The following is a 14,232-nucleotide window of genomic DNA, read 5'->3' on the forward strand; positions in this document are numbered from 1 at the left end:
AGCCAACATCTGGCCAACAGCACAACTGGAAGAGAAATGACAAATTAATTTAATGGTTGAACTCACTGGCAGTAACTGCCCCAAAATACTAGGGAGTTTGAAGTTGACTGATACATCTTAACTTTTTGACTGGCTGAATAGTTGAGTTCAATAAAAACTTTGGAGAGTAATCCAAGTCTAGTACCAGTACAATTCAGATACATTATAAAATTTGCCTTCCTTCTCCATTCCTTTCACCCATTCCTGATTTTGCTCTCTCTGAGCTCTAGTCAGGACAGAACTTTGTTTTCTGAGTGTAGGTGGAGTCAAATGACTTTTGTAGAGGTGGGAGGGAATCCTTATAAAATCTGACGATTTGCACATCCTGAGTGAGAGATATTGGCTTGTTCATCTAGACTGTGCATACAAGGAACAATGAGTGAGATGACCCAGTGGTTTGCAGCACAACTCAAGAACTTACATACCACTAGAAGGTAAAGGAGGAACTTCATATCCCATACAAATCTGGGTTATCTGAATAAGGTAATTTCTTTATGCAGTGCTTCATTTTTATTACTTCAAACTCTCTGCTTAGAGCATTCAGCTGCTCTTTCCTATCCTGTTATGATATGTCATTAAGTTGTGTTGTACATCATGTTCATTAGAGATATTCTGACTAAGATTATGTTAATGAAGTAAAAAAAGGATAATTTATTAAAAGATATTCTTGAATTTGTGTCTGAAGAGCATTAACTAACACAACTGCTGTATTTGGAGGTGCGGCAGCAGTTTCCCTCCAGGTTTTTCCCCCTTACTCTTAAAAACACATTTTCTGGGGCAAGGGGAAAAGTGAAGACATAAAAACATACCTTTTGCCATTACTTAATAGTTAAGAGTAAAAAGACATCATTAATGTTTTTCTCAGATGAGTTTTGTCTCATTTACGTGCTTTTAGTCAGCTCTCACTTACAAGTGAAGGAGTGAAGAAAGCAGAGCATGGTGTCAGAAACATGCCCACCAACTGCAACATTTAAGCTTTCTTCTACTCATCTCAGGCATTTCAGCAATTCCCTGCGGTATGTAGCTGCACTGCTTTCACATCTGTAAGGCTCACAGGAGATGATAACTTCATTAATTAATCAAGCAACTAAAATAGTTGTTTCATTTGGGAAGCTACTGGAATAGTCATTTCCCTTTTGAGTTTAGTCATTTCACTTTGGAGATGCATGTAGCAATGTGATCATTAAAACAGTCCGGAGAATGAATTCTCAGCTTTGACATGAAGTAATATTTGTAGTCAGAAAAAAAAAAAAAAAAGTTCCTTTAAGTCTTGTGAGCAGCGGGGCCTGATTTGTACTCCTCCTAGGGCAGAGTTTGCTTAATGAAGGTGAAGAGTCCTGGGTAGTATCAGGAAGTAGATTTTATCATGCTTGTTTTAGTTGGTGTGCTGCTTGGTAAGTAGCAGGATTTCTTCTATCTGTCTTGCAGCAAAAATCAAAATCCCTTTCACAAGCATATCCATGCAGAGTGCAGAAATATCAGTATTGTTCTGCCCATGAAGGCTTATTTAGCCTGCGTGTTGCACCTTTTTTAGTGTTCTTCACTACCTCAGAACAAATTACAACCACGGCACTTGAGCCCAGGAATATAAGATATGGCTACAGCTGGATCAAGTTTCTGAATTTTCTTACAGTATCTGAGCACTAACACAAGTGGTAACATTTTCAAAATCCATGATCTTTGAAAGTATTAGCTTCATTTGACAACTGAGAAAATAGAGCCACAGCAAGATCAAATAACTTGCTGGAGATCACCCACAAACTGTGAAAATGAAAACCAGGTTCCTTCATATAGACCTCAAACACAAGGCATTCCTTCCTCTCTTCTGTCTGAGTTTTAAGATATTCAGGATGTTGTCTGAGACCTTCTGCAACTGATGAATCTGTCTGGCTATGTCTGTCATGTAAATGCATCCAGTGCCATATGTTAGCCAGAAGTTTGAGTCAGACACATGGCAGTGGGATGATTTTGCTTCTGATCCCCACAAGGGTCTGATGGCTTCTTTTCCCCCTCCTTTTCTCAGTTATTTAGGCCCCCCTGAGGTCATGTACCTCAGTGGAGCAAATCACAGAACTTGTGACTGTTGCTTCGTACTGGATGGCTTCTAGTGGTACCCTTATCTTTCTCAGCTGCACACATGGAAGATAAATATATTAAACTCATTTTTAGCTCACATTTTCACTTTTAGAACAAAGCTGCTTCCTATGCCATGTCTGTGTTATTTGGTCTCTTGCATTTAGTACAATATACCCACTCATAGTCATTTATACTGTCCATGAAGAAGCAAGAAAAAAGTAAGAATGTCCTTCTCTCAGCCAGATCCCACGTCTTCCATGCACTTCATGATTACTCCAAGTGTGTTACAAAATTTTAAGGAGAAACGCATTTTTTGAGTACTGCATTTAATAAGATATTCTTGTACCTTTAAAGATGCCTTCGCAAGTAGGCATTCTGATAAAAATGCTTTGCAGTGCTGGAAACATCAAGACTTATAAATGCTCAAGTGTTACAAAGATCACTGTGAAGTTCTTATCTATGGTTCCCTGAAAGTTTACTCACACTGTCAATATATTGGTTTAGGCCCAAAGGGGATTTTTACGATTAGGAACAGAATAAGCATAAAGTGATACTTCCCAGTTCCTGACTACTTGCAGCTTGGAGACTTCCTGGGCCAGAGACCACTTTTAAGCATTTAGTAACCCTTAAGTTTTCTGCAGCACATTTTTACGTCTCATATGACTCATAGGTATGACTCATAGGAGCAACATAGAAATTACAATTATGCTTCATCCATATACACACTTACGATCAGGGGCTGATGTGTACAAACAACTGCCTAGATGATTTTAAAATTTGTAAAGTTTATTGCATTGCTCAGAGAACATGAGGAAGCATGGTATCCTCTCAGGTGTTAATTTTTCTCCTTCTTGCTGTAAAGTGTTTGTTTGTAAAATGTGTGGGATAGGGCTCTTGAAGTTAACTAAAATAGTAAGAATCCTGGACCTGTCTTTGAGAACCATCTCTTTTCTGATCATCTTCCCTCTCACTTTCATTTCTTCTTGCTTCTTTTCTTCTGTCCCCCATGCCTATGTTTTTCTCATTTTTTTCTTTTCCTCTTTTACTTTCTTTCTTCTACTTTCTAATTTTCTTTCTGTCTCCTAGAGCATCTGTTTCCCAGCTAATATTTTCAATCAAACCACTGAAATGCATATTGCATTTTCATTAGGTAATTACTTGTATAAATCATTCCAAGAGTATTTGAATTCATTTATTTAACACTGGGCCTTCTACTAATTTGCAGATCTGTTAAAAATCTTCACCACCACTCCTGAAACAAACAAACAAACAAACACACACACAAAAAAACCACCAACCAACAACTGAGAGAAGATTTGAGACATGGAAAAGGTGCATGCCAAAGAGAGCAGTCCGCCAGATGGCGGCTATGGATGGGTTGTGGTGGTGTCAGCCTTCATGGTGATGGGCCTGACTGCTGCTGTTCTCAAGACTTTTGGTCTATTCTTTGTTGAAATCCAGGAGCACTTTGATGAGCTTGCAAGCACCATTTCCTGGATCACGTCAGTAACTATTGCCACTTTTCATTTAGGAGGTAGGTAAAAGTGATCTTCTAGCACTTTGTCTTAAGGTCTTAACTACTCAAGAAACTTTGAAGAGGTTCTTTAAAAACGAAACAAAACAAAACACAAAGCAACAACAACAACAAAACATGCAAAACCAAAGCATGTAAAGATGATGCTACCTTATTCTGTCTCTTACAAAAAAAAAAAAAAAAAAAAGGTATCCATGTTAGTGAGGACTCTTTGTGTATACAAAGAAATCAGTTGACCTCAGAGAATTTATGTACCTAGAATCATGATTCAACATTCCTACAGGCTTCGTATCAAACTCAGTGGAGGAAATCCTAAAAACTTCAGAGCCTGTTGGATCAAGCACTTAAACCAGTTTGCAAATTCACTGATTTTGCAGTGACTATCACTTTTTCTAAGTGCTTGATGACAAGAACTGTGACCCTGCCTATCAGATAAGCCATCTGCTGCCAAAATGGTGACTCTCAGCCCTGCTTCCTCCCCATTTCTCCTTTTTCACTTCACAAACTTCCCCTTTCCTTTTGCCTAATGCCAGTTCTGGCTCTCCTTGCCAAGACTGGTTCCAAGTCAATGATCTGAGAGAAAGCTCATGAAGTTAAAATAAAAATAAAAAATCAGCTTACCTATAGAGAGGAAAGGGAAGACAAGACCATACAAACAGTAAGGAAAGAGAGAGTAAACTAGACCAGTCAAATGCAGTCAATGAGCTATTGGGTCAGGCCAAATGCCTGTTTTCACCAAAGTAAAGAAGGAAGAATATCAGATATACTGCATTTGGCTCTTCACTTAGTCATTTACAGAGTCTTTTGTGCCATTGTAAACTGGATCATCCTTCACCTTTATAATGAAGATTACAAATGGGCAGGCAGAAACTGCATAGAACTGGTGAGGTCCTCTATACATATTCTCAAATGGGTATCTAATTGCAACAGGTAAGTATCCTTATGTAAGAAATGTTATCATAATTTTCATTGTGAAGAGGTTTCATTGCATAGATGCTGTACAATTATATACCTCCTACTCAGTCCACACCTACCAGTATTATCATACTACTTGCAAATATTATTGCTTATCATTGCATTACTTCCAAAGATCAACTGATTTATCTTTGTGAAGTGTATTAAGAAGAACAAAACAGTAATTCAAAATCAAAGTCAAAAGATAAAGCAAAATATGGATTGACAGGATTTTGTTAGTTCCATAAACTGCTATCCTTGCTTTATTCGCAGCATTGTTTCAATCTGACAGAAATAATTGAAGTAGAAAAATCAATGAGAATTCTGCTTTTCCATCTATTTCATGGTCTACAGAAATAAATAAATGGGAATCTAACAATTTGTTTTACAAACTACACTTATCACTGACCTAATTGTGATACTATTTTGTCATTCATGCATATGAATTTAGTGTAGGGAAAAAAAAGGAGGATAAAAGAACTCAAAAAAATGTTGGTTTTTTTTTGTTGTTTTTGTTTGTTTGCTTATTTTTAAAATATATTTACATTATATAGGAATGTCTCAAGGATAGAACAGATTAAATGAAATTGCCAATGTATAAACAAGCAAAATTACATTTGTCTAGCAGGTGTAAGGCTGGTGTACTTCAAAGAAAGCAGCTGTAATTTTCAGCAGAAATTGTTTTTCAGCCTTCAAAATCCTTTTAAAATAAGCCTCTTACAGCTTGATGGCCAAATATTCTGAAACCTTTCTGTATAGCTTTACACAATTTCTTGCATCACTCATTAATTTTCCTTCTTCTCCTGCCTTTGCTTCATTTATAGGGACCAGAAGACTTTCTGCTGAAGATCATCTGAGCCTCCAGTTCTTTGAGCATCTTTCCTGGCCTGGCTTAGTCTTTCCTAACATGTCCCACTGGGAAACCTTCAGTGTCATTTGGCTCAGTATGAAGGATGATCAGTGAATTATTAATTTTTTCCCATTTGGATCTTTTCAACATCTTTTCAGAATCTCCATGTCTTTCATGGAAGGAGAGCACATTTCTGCCTGGGGGTTTGCGTCTGCAACAGGCCATTCAATTTACCAGAGCAGGGATTTCTCCATCACATGCATAGGCCTCTTCCTGGTAGTAATGTGTATCTCCTGCCACCTTTCTCTTTGGCACTGTGGTTGCTTGTAAGTTTTCTGAGCATTGCCCTTTATCCTTTCAAGCTCTGATCCCTTGGTGTCTTCTCCACTCCCAGTTCTGTGACTAGCTCCTTTCTTCTTCCTGCTATCCTGGCTTCAATTTCTGTTTCTTCTCTTTCTCTACTAAAAAAATTGCTCTGTGGTAGTAGCTCTGTTCCAATTGCAGATCTTTCATCATTAAGCACTTTATGGATCTTTCTTGTTACCCTCAGCCTACTTTTCTCTTCTTTTGCTCATCATATGTGTATGATTCTCCAAATGCATACACTTCATCCTATCTCATCCCTTCCACTACATCTTACAAACCACACCTGAATTCCAGTATCAATCGTACGTGTTTATCAAATCATTTTACTTTTGTTGTAAATGCTGATAGGACATGTTGGGTTTGTACAGCTTCTCTCAGATAACATGCATCCTGCAGCCTTTGTGATTGTTAATATCTCTCTGTCAGGTTTACTTCACTTGTCTTAGTTACCGGAATCTCTTCGTATCTTACTTAATGGGGGGAATGGAAAACAGCCTGCCCCTACAACCTACTATAAAACCTCTTTTGCTGACTGCCCTCTCTTCATTGTCTTACCGCTTATTTCAGTTTATAACAACAGCCTTCATTAACTGAGTTTCATTACATCCCGGAACTCCAGAGTCCAAAATACCTATAACTCTCATGAAGCTTACTTGTGTTCTCTAAGAAACCCTACCGAACAACGGGTTTTGTCCCGTGTTACTTCGGTTCCATCTAGTGGCCATTATTATTTCATAACTACGTGCACTTGACATCATCCGCACAGAACAGAGAGTGCCTTTTGGTGACAGGTATGGTCTTACTAAGGTATACCATAAAGTATACCTTACGGTATACCATATACTACATATACTATATTCTATATGATGTATACTGTACCATAAAGTATCCTTTAAAATACACGTAAAGTATACTATACAACTATAACTTGGTGGAAAAACAACTAGGCAAGAACTGATCCTTGATTAAGCAAAAAACATTCCTAACATTTCTTTGTTGGCATTTTTTTTTTTTTCGGAATTGCAGCACCAAGTTGTGAGATTGAGGCAAAAAACCTCAGATCTGTACTTCACGCACCTTTTCCTCTCTGTGTTGAAGAGTTCCTACAGTCTGCTGAGAGGAACTGTACCAGTCAAATATAAATTTAAGAAATGAACTGCATAATTCCTGGAAAAATATTACCTAAAAATAAACCTCAACTTTTTGTCCTTTATAAAACTTCTCACAATTTCATGAACAGATGATTTTGCAAAGTGTAGAGGGTAAAAAGCTGATGTTCTCCAGAAACCTTTTGTGCCAGCCATATAAATTGTATGTTCACAATAATACATTTTTATAGATTAAGATAGACATTTTTATAGATTAACCTAGAGATTCTGAGGATGGGGTTTCCCTTTCTGCTAAAAGGCTACACGAATTTCTGTCACGCAGAAAAGACACATGGTTGTGTCTTTATATCCAGTAGAACCGTTCCACAAAGAAAACAGTGAAATGTTCTTTCCATTTAAAAAAAAAAAAAATCCACTTAATGTTTTTTGAATAGATATGTGTGTTTTCTTTTTGAATCTGTGTTGCCAGGGCTGTCATTTCCCTATGAGGCAGGATCTTGATGAGCCCTCGTGTCCAGGAGAATACAGCAGAATTCAGGCTGTGGCATTGTCTCACACATGCACCACGGCCCCACAGAACAGAAGACTGGGTATTTGCTTCTTTGAATGAAAGCTATTTCATTTTTGAGTGCTTTATGTGATTGCTCAGTCACGTCAATCAGCTTAATGTTCCTAACGTATTTGTCTTGCTCCTGTTTTGCTGCTGATCTAGCCCCCGTTGCCAGCGCACTATGTGTAAAATACTCCCATCGGGCAGTTCTGGTCACTGGAGGACTCCTTGCTTTTTCAGGAATGGCACTGGGATTTCTTGGGCTCAACATGGTCTGGATGTATGCAACAACTGGCTTCCTACAGGGTATGACTTTTGGCTTTACAGGTTTCTTTCACTAGCAACTCAGAGCCCTTACCTGTGGATGCTAATGGTAGGAGTTCTAAAGATCTGATTTCTATTCTGATTTTATAAACATCTAGAACCTTTAACCATCCTTAAAAGTTGTTCCCCTCGTGTTCCACTCTAGAATTCGTGCTAGAAAACTGAATGACATGGTAAAGTAATAATTAGATGCTAGTAATTTTTACCTTCTAATTATATGCAACCAGCAAATGAAAAGTGTTTTATCTTTTTAATCAGAGCTGAGAGCTCTGTGAAGGTCTGAAGAGCCTAATGAATGCTGAAGCACAGAGACCTAAAGATCCCAAATTTTTTACTTTCTATCACATAATACTACATTTTGAACACCTTTCCTGGCTTTCAGTTGATTGAAATCCTTTGCTTCACTCCAGGTGAAAACAGGCCAGAAATTTATTTTCAACTAGGATTTTCCTGGAACAGGAAGCAAGGCTGGCAGGGAATAAAATAAGCCATTCCCAGTTCCATGCTGGATAGCTGAGAAAATGTCTGGAATTTGAGTCCTTTGGCAGTCCTGAGCCTGCTAAGTACTTTCAAAAGAATCATTAAAATTAAATTAAATTAAAGCAGGATCGAAGCCAAGCAGTCTGACAAAACAATGAAAAGTAGAGGTAATACACCAGCTTCCTTCACATCCTCCTTCAGCTTCTAACCCTGAACAGAACTCAACTTAATCCAAAGATCTGATCTAGGACCATCCTCAATTAGGTCAGAATGAACACTATTAGTCTATTTTGTTTCAACTCCACAGTCATATGATTTCTAATCTCACGGCAAATTTGTCAAAACAGTGGGTTTTTTATTTTTATTCCCCCCCCCCCCCCCATGGTGAGAATACAGTTGTGTATACATTATACTCGTTTTTTTTTTTTAGTTGAACTTAAAACCTATTCTTACAGAACAAATGCTAAAAATACATTCTTACACAAAGTACAGCTGAACTGATGCTCCCATTAGGAAAAAAAATATTTTTATTTTCCCACTTTTAAACTTTGCAAATGTAAGAGTGCTGACTATTTTAATTTCCAGCTTCACAGAATACCTCATCAGATTCTAACTGGCACTATTTGTATTGGTGTTTTTCAGGACTTGGGATTTCCTTTTCATGGACACCAGCCATTAGTATTGTTAGCCATTATTTTTCCAAGAAAAGAGCTTTGGCTAATGCTATTGCCAGTGCTGGAGAATGTGCATTTGCATTTACATTTGGGCCATTCTTCCAGTGGTTGATTGGCCAATATGGATGGAAAGGTGCCCTCTTGATCATAGGTGGCATCCAACTCAATATCTGTGTCTGTGGAGTGCTGATGCGACCCTTGAAAAGCAACTGCTGCCTTGAGGCGAGCCATTCTGAAACACCACCTGGCAGTGGTGCATCTAGGATAGAAAAAGAAGAAAAGTCTTCTACCACCCACAAAACCTTCAACTGGATGCTTGTGAGGAGACCGGAGTTTGTTCTTTATGCCATGTTTGGCATATTAGCTGCTATGAGCTTTTTTGTTCCTCCATTATTTTTAGTTCCACTTAGCTACAGCCTGGGAATAGATGAATCTTGGACTGCCTCCCTCCTATCCATTTTGGCTATGGTGGACTTTGCAGGCAGACTGCTATGTGGGTGGTATGCCAATCTCCATGTTACCAAAACTATTCATTTACTGACAATGACAATTACACTGATCAGCACTTCCTTGATGCTGTTGCCACTGGCTAACAATTACTTGTCCTTGGCAATATTCACTGGCTTCTATGGATTCTTCTTTGGCACAACAGTCGCCGTTCACATTACAGTGCTAGCGGATGTTGTGGGCATGTCAGATTTTGACAGTGCTCTAGGGCTTTTCATGCTCATTCGAAGCACTGGAGGTTTTCTGGGGCCTCCTCTTGCTGGTAAGTTGATACTTTGCTAAATACAGTTTACAAGAATATGAGGAGTGGTAACCCAGACTGAAAAATCTGGATCTGGACCAAATTTTGCCCTCTGTTAGCTCAGGAGTATCTGGACCAAGAAGTAAATAAAACAAAGAGTCAGTTTAATTTCTCTAAAAATATCTTGCTTCCTTTCTTCTCTGTGGTTTTAGAGATACCTCTTCAACATGAAAGCAGGGAAGAATGGCAGGGTTCATATGGTGTTCCTGTTTCCTGATTCACACTTGATGGACTCCCATTCTCTTGTTATGAAAGTGTACCTTTGGAGCAAGCAGCAGATCCATACTTGCCGAGGAGATACTGTTGGATTTTTGGAACTTTGATACTAATGGTGTTGCATAAATGCTGGTATTGTTGGAAAGGTTTATACAGAAGGTCACATTTAACAGCTTGAAACAATAGATTATGTGAACCGCGAGGAAATATTCACAGAGATGCCTGCTGTTTTCAGGCAGTATTTGAGGTAATCAGTATAATAAATGGGGAGGCAGCATAAAAAAACAGTGGGAAGAGAAAGCAGACAATGAGACAGCACAAGGATATTGGTTGGCAGTACCAAGAGTCATCTTGGAAAAATGTGAGGAAAAACAGCTGCAGGCTGTAGGGACTTTACGAAGTGATATGGCAGAAAAATGACCAATCTAAAAAGTAGATCTGAGCCCTCATCCAAAGACTGCTGAATAAAATGAGACACTGCTCACAGACTACCATGACTTCTGTGGTAATGACACCACATAAAAGGCTGCAAGTGGGTCAGAGTAAGTACTGTAACATTTTAATCTTCTTTTGAAGATACAGAAACAAGGAAGATTAAGGAGAACTTCAGAAGAAATAGTATCAAAGTTATGCCAGGAAGATCTTAAAAAACTACAACAATAACAGGACTTACAGATACTGTGCCTGATCACAAACACTGATTACCTGGGGATCAGTGTGATCCCTTTCGCATATATGCAGCAAGCGAAAAAGAAGGTACAAGAGCAGAGGGAACCATTAGTGCTTTACTAGCTCTTCTCTCTTACTTTAAGAGTAAAACGCAAAGATTTGGTTTCAGAGTTCCTCTGCCTAGCAGGACTGATGTTAGATAGGAGTGAGAACTGCCATTGTGCCCACCAAGCAGCCAGTATTATTAGTGCATGCACTGCTACAGCACTGCTACTATTTCCTCTGCATGGTGCACAATGGCTTAGGTGTTTCAGTTGGGTTAAAGCTACCTAAAAAAACAGGGTCTTTTGTTTCAGTAATGCCCAAGACTGAAAAATGTTGAGCAGAGGTCAGTAGCAGCACTATAGGCAACCTATCAGCAGAGGGCATATCCTTTCTTGTTTTAAACTCCTGGTCTACAGCTGAAGTCTGATTTACAGCATCTGATGATAGCTACACCTCAGAATATGGGGCTACTAAGATACAAAGCTGCAAGATTTGTTTATTTTTCTGCCATTGCCTTTATTGTCCATCATATTTTGGGTTGGAAAGTGTTTCAAACTGTATAGCATTATGTTTTGCTAAAGTTCACATATGAAGTAAATGAGAAGTGAATTGTGTTTTATGTTTTAAAATGCTATAATGGACCAATATTCTATGCACTCATGGTGTAGAAAGCTGCAACACAGTTATATAGCCAGTATACTCCCTTTAAGAGAGGATATGTTCACACTGATGAGCTAATTCACGTTAGCCTATTTTCTATCAGTCACATTACTGTCTTTTTTTTCTTTCCAGGTCTGATTGTGGACATGGCTGGAGATTACAAAGCAGGCTTCTACATGGCAGGAGCCACTCTTGTCCTAGCAGCTGTATTTTTAGTTATTTTAGATCAATTTCAACAAAGAAGTGAAAGAGGAAGTCAGACTAATACTAAACCAGAGAAGTCAACATTACCATACCCTTCTCTCCATTTCCTGAAACTTCAGAACAGAAGTTATCAAGAACATGATGTAGTGGTGTGACTACGTTGGACATCTTACAACTTTTCAGGACTTATGAAAGTGTCTGATTTTCTCCAAAGTCAATATTAGTAGGATTTTTAAAATGGTGGATGTTTTGGGTAGGAATGTTTGAAACAGAGGAAGAAAGTCAGTCATTTACAAGTAAACAATCCCTGTAACCATTGCCATATTATTTTGATGTTGAAGTTCCATTTTAACTTTACAAGTCTTCAGCACAGTCCCATAAGGCTGTGATAAGCAAGCTAGAGAATCTATGATCTAAACTAAATGCTTGCAAGGCTTTAACTGGAAGACATACATAAAGTGCAAAAGTGTAAAGTGGAACAAGAATGAGAAATGCTAAAAAAAAAAAAGGCTTAAAGAAAAAATGTAAAAAATAAAGGCTGTCCAGCTTAGAAAATAAAAGGTTTAGAGAGTACGAAAACAGCCTTCAAATCTGTAATAGTCTGAGATAAAGAAAACAAATTTTTTTTTTTCTTATTTAGGCAATCAGTAAATGGCATAATTTACAGCAAGGCGGTGTTATCTCATGGAAAAAAAGAACAATGACAAAAAAACATAAATCTCATTATAGACAGTTAAGCATAGAAAGAGAGTATAGGGAGAATAAAATAGCATAGAGATATCAGAGAATAGATGAGACAAGAGAGAGAATCTAAATATACCCAGTGCTGCCTCAGAATAGTGGGATGGACTAGATGATTTCCTGAGTTCCTCTTTAGTTCTACATTGCAATTATCCTAAGGCTCTTTGAGCACGTATTTGATTTATGAGAACAAAAAGAGTCTGTATCCAAATCAGATCTTTTTTGTAATTTTATTTTATCTGCGGCAGAGGTAATAGAAGAGAAGAGAGGAAGGACTGGATCACATTAAAAAAAAAAAAAAAACAGTAGAAGGAAAAAACATAGCACTTAAGGGCTTTCAAACTACACCAAATGTTATAGCTGCCTTACTTATGAACTTCAGAGTGTTTTTTCATTGAAACATTTTATCTGTGTAGCCAAGTTTAACATCAATCACTCATCTACAATAATTATTTCTCATAACATAGAAATAATAATAATTTCAAAATTTTAATTATTTTACAGGAAATTAGCTGAGCTACTAGTAAACTAACTATCTGTGAGGGCTGGATTACAGAACACACAGTGGGAGAGACACAACTGGCCAGGCGAAGACTTGTAGCAAGGACTTGAAATTTCTGGCAAAACATGTTTCAGTCATTTCAATTTAATAACATAGTTTTCTGTAGAAGTCTAAGTCACTGCAGTGTTCTGATACTCAAAATAACCCTTCGTTTTTTAAATTGGAAGAGGAATTGTTGGAGGGGGAACGAATGGAGAAACATTTAATACAGGCCATTTCCTTTCTATTAAACTTCTGCATTTTCAATTAAAATTCTATGTTTTATTTACAATCCCTGTCTCCAATTTCTGTGTTTTGAGGCATCTTGACATTTGCCAAGGGCAGTACAGAAAGCTAGCAGCATCTGTGGCTGTGGGCACAGGGGCAGTCAGATCAAAGGAGGTGCTTCCTCTGCCCCCCCCCAAGCCATCAGGATGAGGATGTTCATCATAACTGAAAGGTCCCCTTACCCACACTTAATGTACTGTATTTGTTGCTGAAGTAGATTCAGCACTGAAATACTGAAGTGGTTCTACTGAAATTCCCGGTAAACACAAAACTAAAGCCTTTATCAAGGTACATATGTTTCTTTGCTTTGCCTGCTACAGAAAACCTTAAATGCCAGTGAAAAATAAAGACTATCAATTAAGGGAAATAAACAAATTAATAAAAATCTCATCTAGAAAGATGGAATCACACTGTCAGCAGAATAAAAACAACCACCATTCTTTTTAAAAGGTCAAGTATATTATTTTCAGTTACAGTGGAAGCATATTTACCATACCTATCATCAAGATTCATCAGTGTATAGGTTTGCCACAGACTGCTGGCTCTGAGAAAAGGTCTGGATTTCTTTGGGGTTTCTTGTAATTATACCTCCTCTTCCATCTTCTGCTCTGAAATTTTATGTATTAAAAGGTAACACCTGTGAAATCCTTGCATAAATTCAAGTGACTGTATACTCAAGGCATCAGCAACATCACCTCAGAGAAATGGGGTTTTGTAAGGAAACTAAGATCAGAACTAGAACATGGTGTTTCACCTTCTCATCCATCCGATTTCTCAATAGCAGCATTGTGCATTTACATACCAGCGGCACCACATACTTAGGACAAAGTTGTCCTCTCACCTCACCCCACCCCATCCCACCCTCCCACCCCCTTTATTTTACTGTTAACAAGAAATTCTTTCAGACATAGAATATTTGATCAGTTGAAATTCCCCCCCCCCAACACTGCTTGAGGTAAGGAAGGAGCAGAAACCACTGCTTTTGGTATCACATGGATTTTCTCTGTCAGCTTTGCTTATCCTGGAACAAAGAATACTCTTCAGTCAGAACTCCCTCCCAGAAGTGAAGTTTTCTTCAGCAAAACACATGGCTTGATAAGAAAC

The 14,232-nt window shown here is 38.1% G+C and overlaps 1 protein-coding gene and 1 long non-coding RNA gene across 2 annotated transcripts; both read left to right on the forward strand.

The window, feature by feature from the left end:
- LOC308185965 lies at positions 1–6,575 on the forward strand. Its single transcript, XR_013943854.1, has 3 exons — positions 1–522; positions 3,341–3,649; positions 5,428–6,575. It is a non-coding gene; the product is annotated as an uncharacterized lncRNA (long non-coding RNA).
- Positions 6,576–6,762: 187 nt separating this feature from the next.
- Positions 6,763–14,053, forward strand: LOC308186191 (monocarboxylate transporter 2-like). Its single transcript, XM_080575233.1, has 4 exons — positions 6,763–7,518; positions 7,641–7,784; positions 8,925–9,725; positions 11,487–14,053. The coding sequence occupies exons 1-4, from the start codon at positions 7,365–7,367 to the stop codon at positions 11,711–11,713; spliced, it is 1,326 nt and encodes a 441-aa protein (XP_080431359.1). The 5' UTR covers positions 6,763–7,364; the 3' UTR covers positions 11,714–14,053.
- The last annotated feature ends 179 nt before the right edge of the window (positions 14,054–14,232 follow it).

This window comes from Anser brachyrhynchus, assembly GCF_964034855.1.
Source record: "Anser brachyrhynchus genome assembly, chromosome: Z".
Lineage (NCBI taxonomy): Eukaryota > Metazoa > Chordata > Aves > Anseriformes > Anatidae > Anser > Anser brachyrhynchus.

What these genes read in the sequence shown, in the direction of transcription:
- LOC308186191 (XM_080575233.1), top strand. Translation starts at nt 7,365, where the DNA reads ATGTGTGTTTTCTTTTTGAATCTGTGTTGCCAGGGCTGTCATTTCCCT. An exon ending in CCCACAGAACAGAAGACTGG is followed by an intron (nt 7,519 to 7,640) that starts GTATTTGCTTCT and finishes CTGCTGATCTAG; the next exon opens with CCCCCGTTGCCAGCGCACTA. An exon ending in AACAACTGGCTTCCTACAGG is followed by an intron (nt 7,785 to 8,924) that starts GTATGACTTTTG and finishes GGTGTTTTTCAG; the next exon opens with GACTTGGGATTTCCTTTTCA.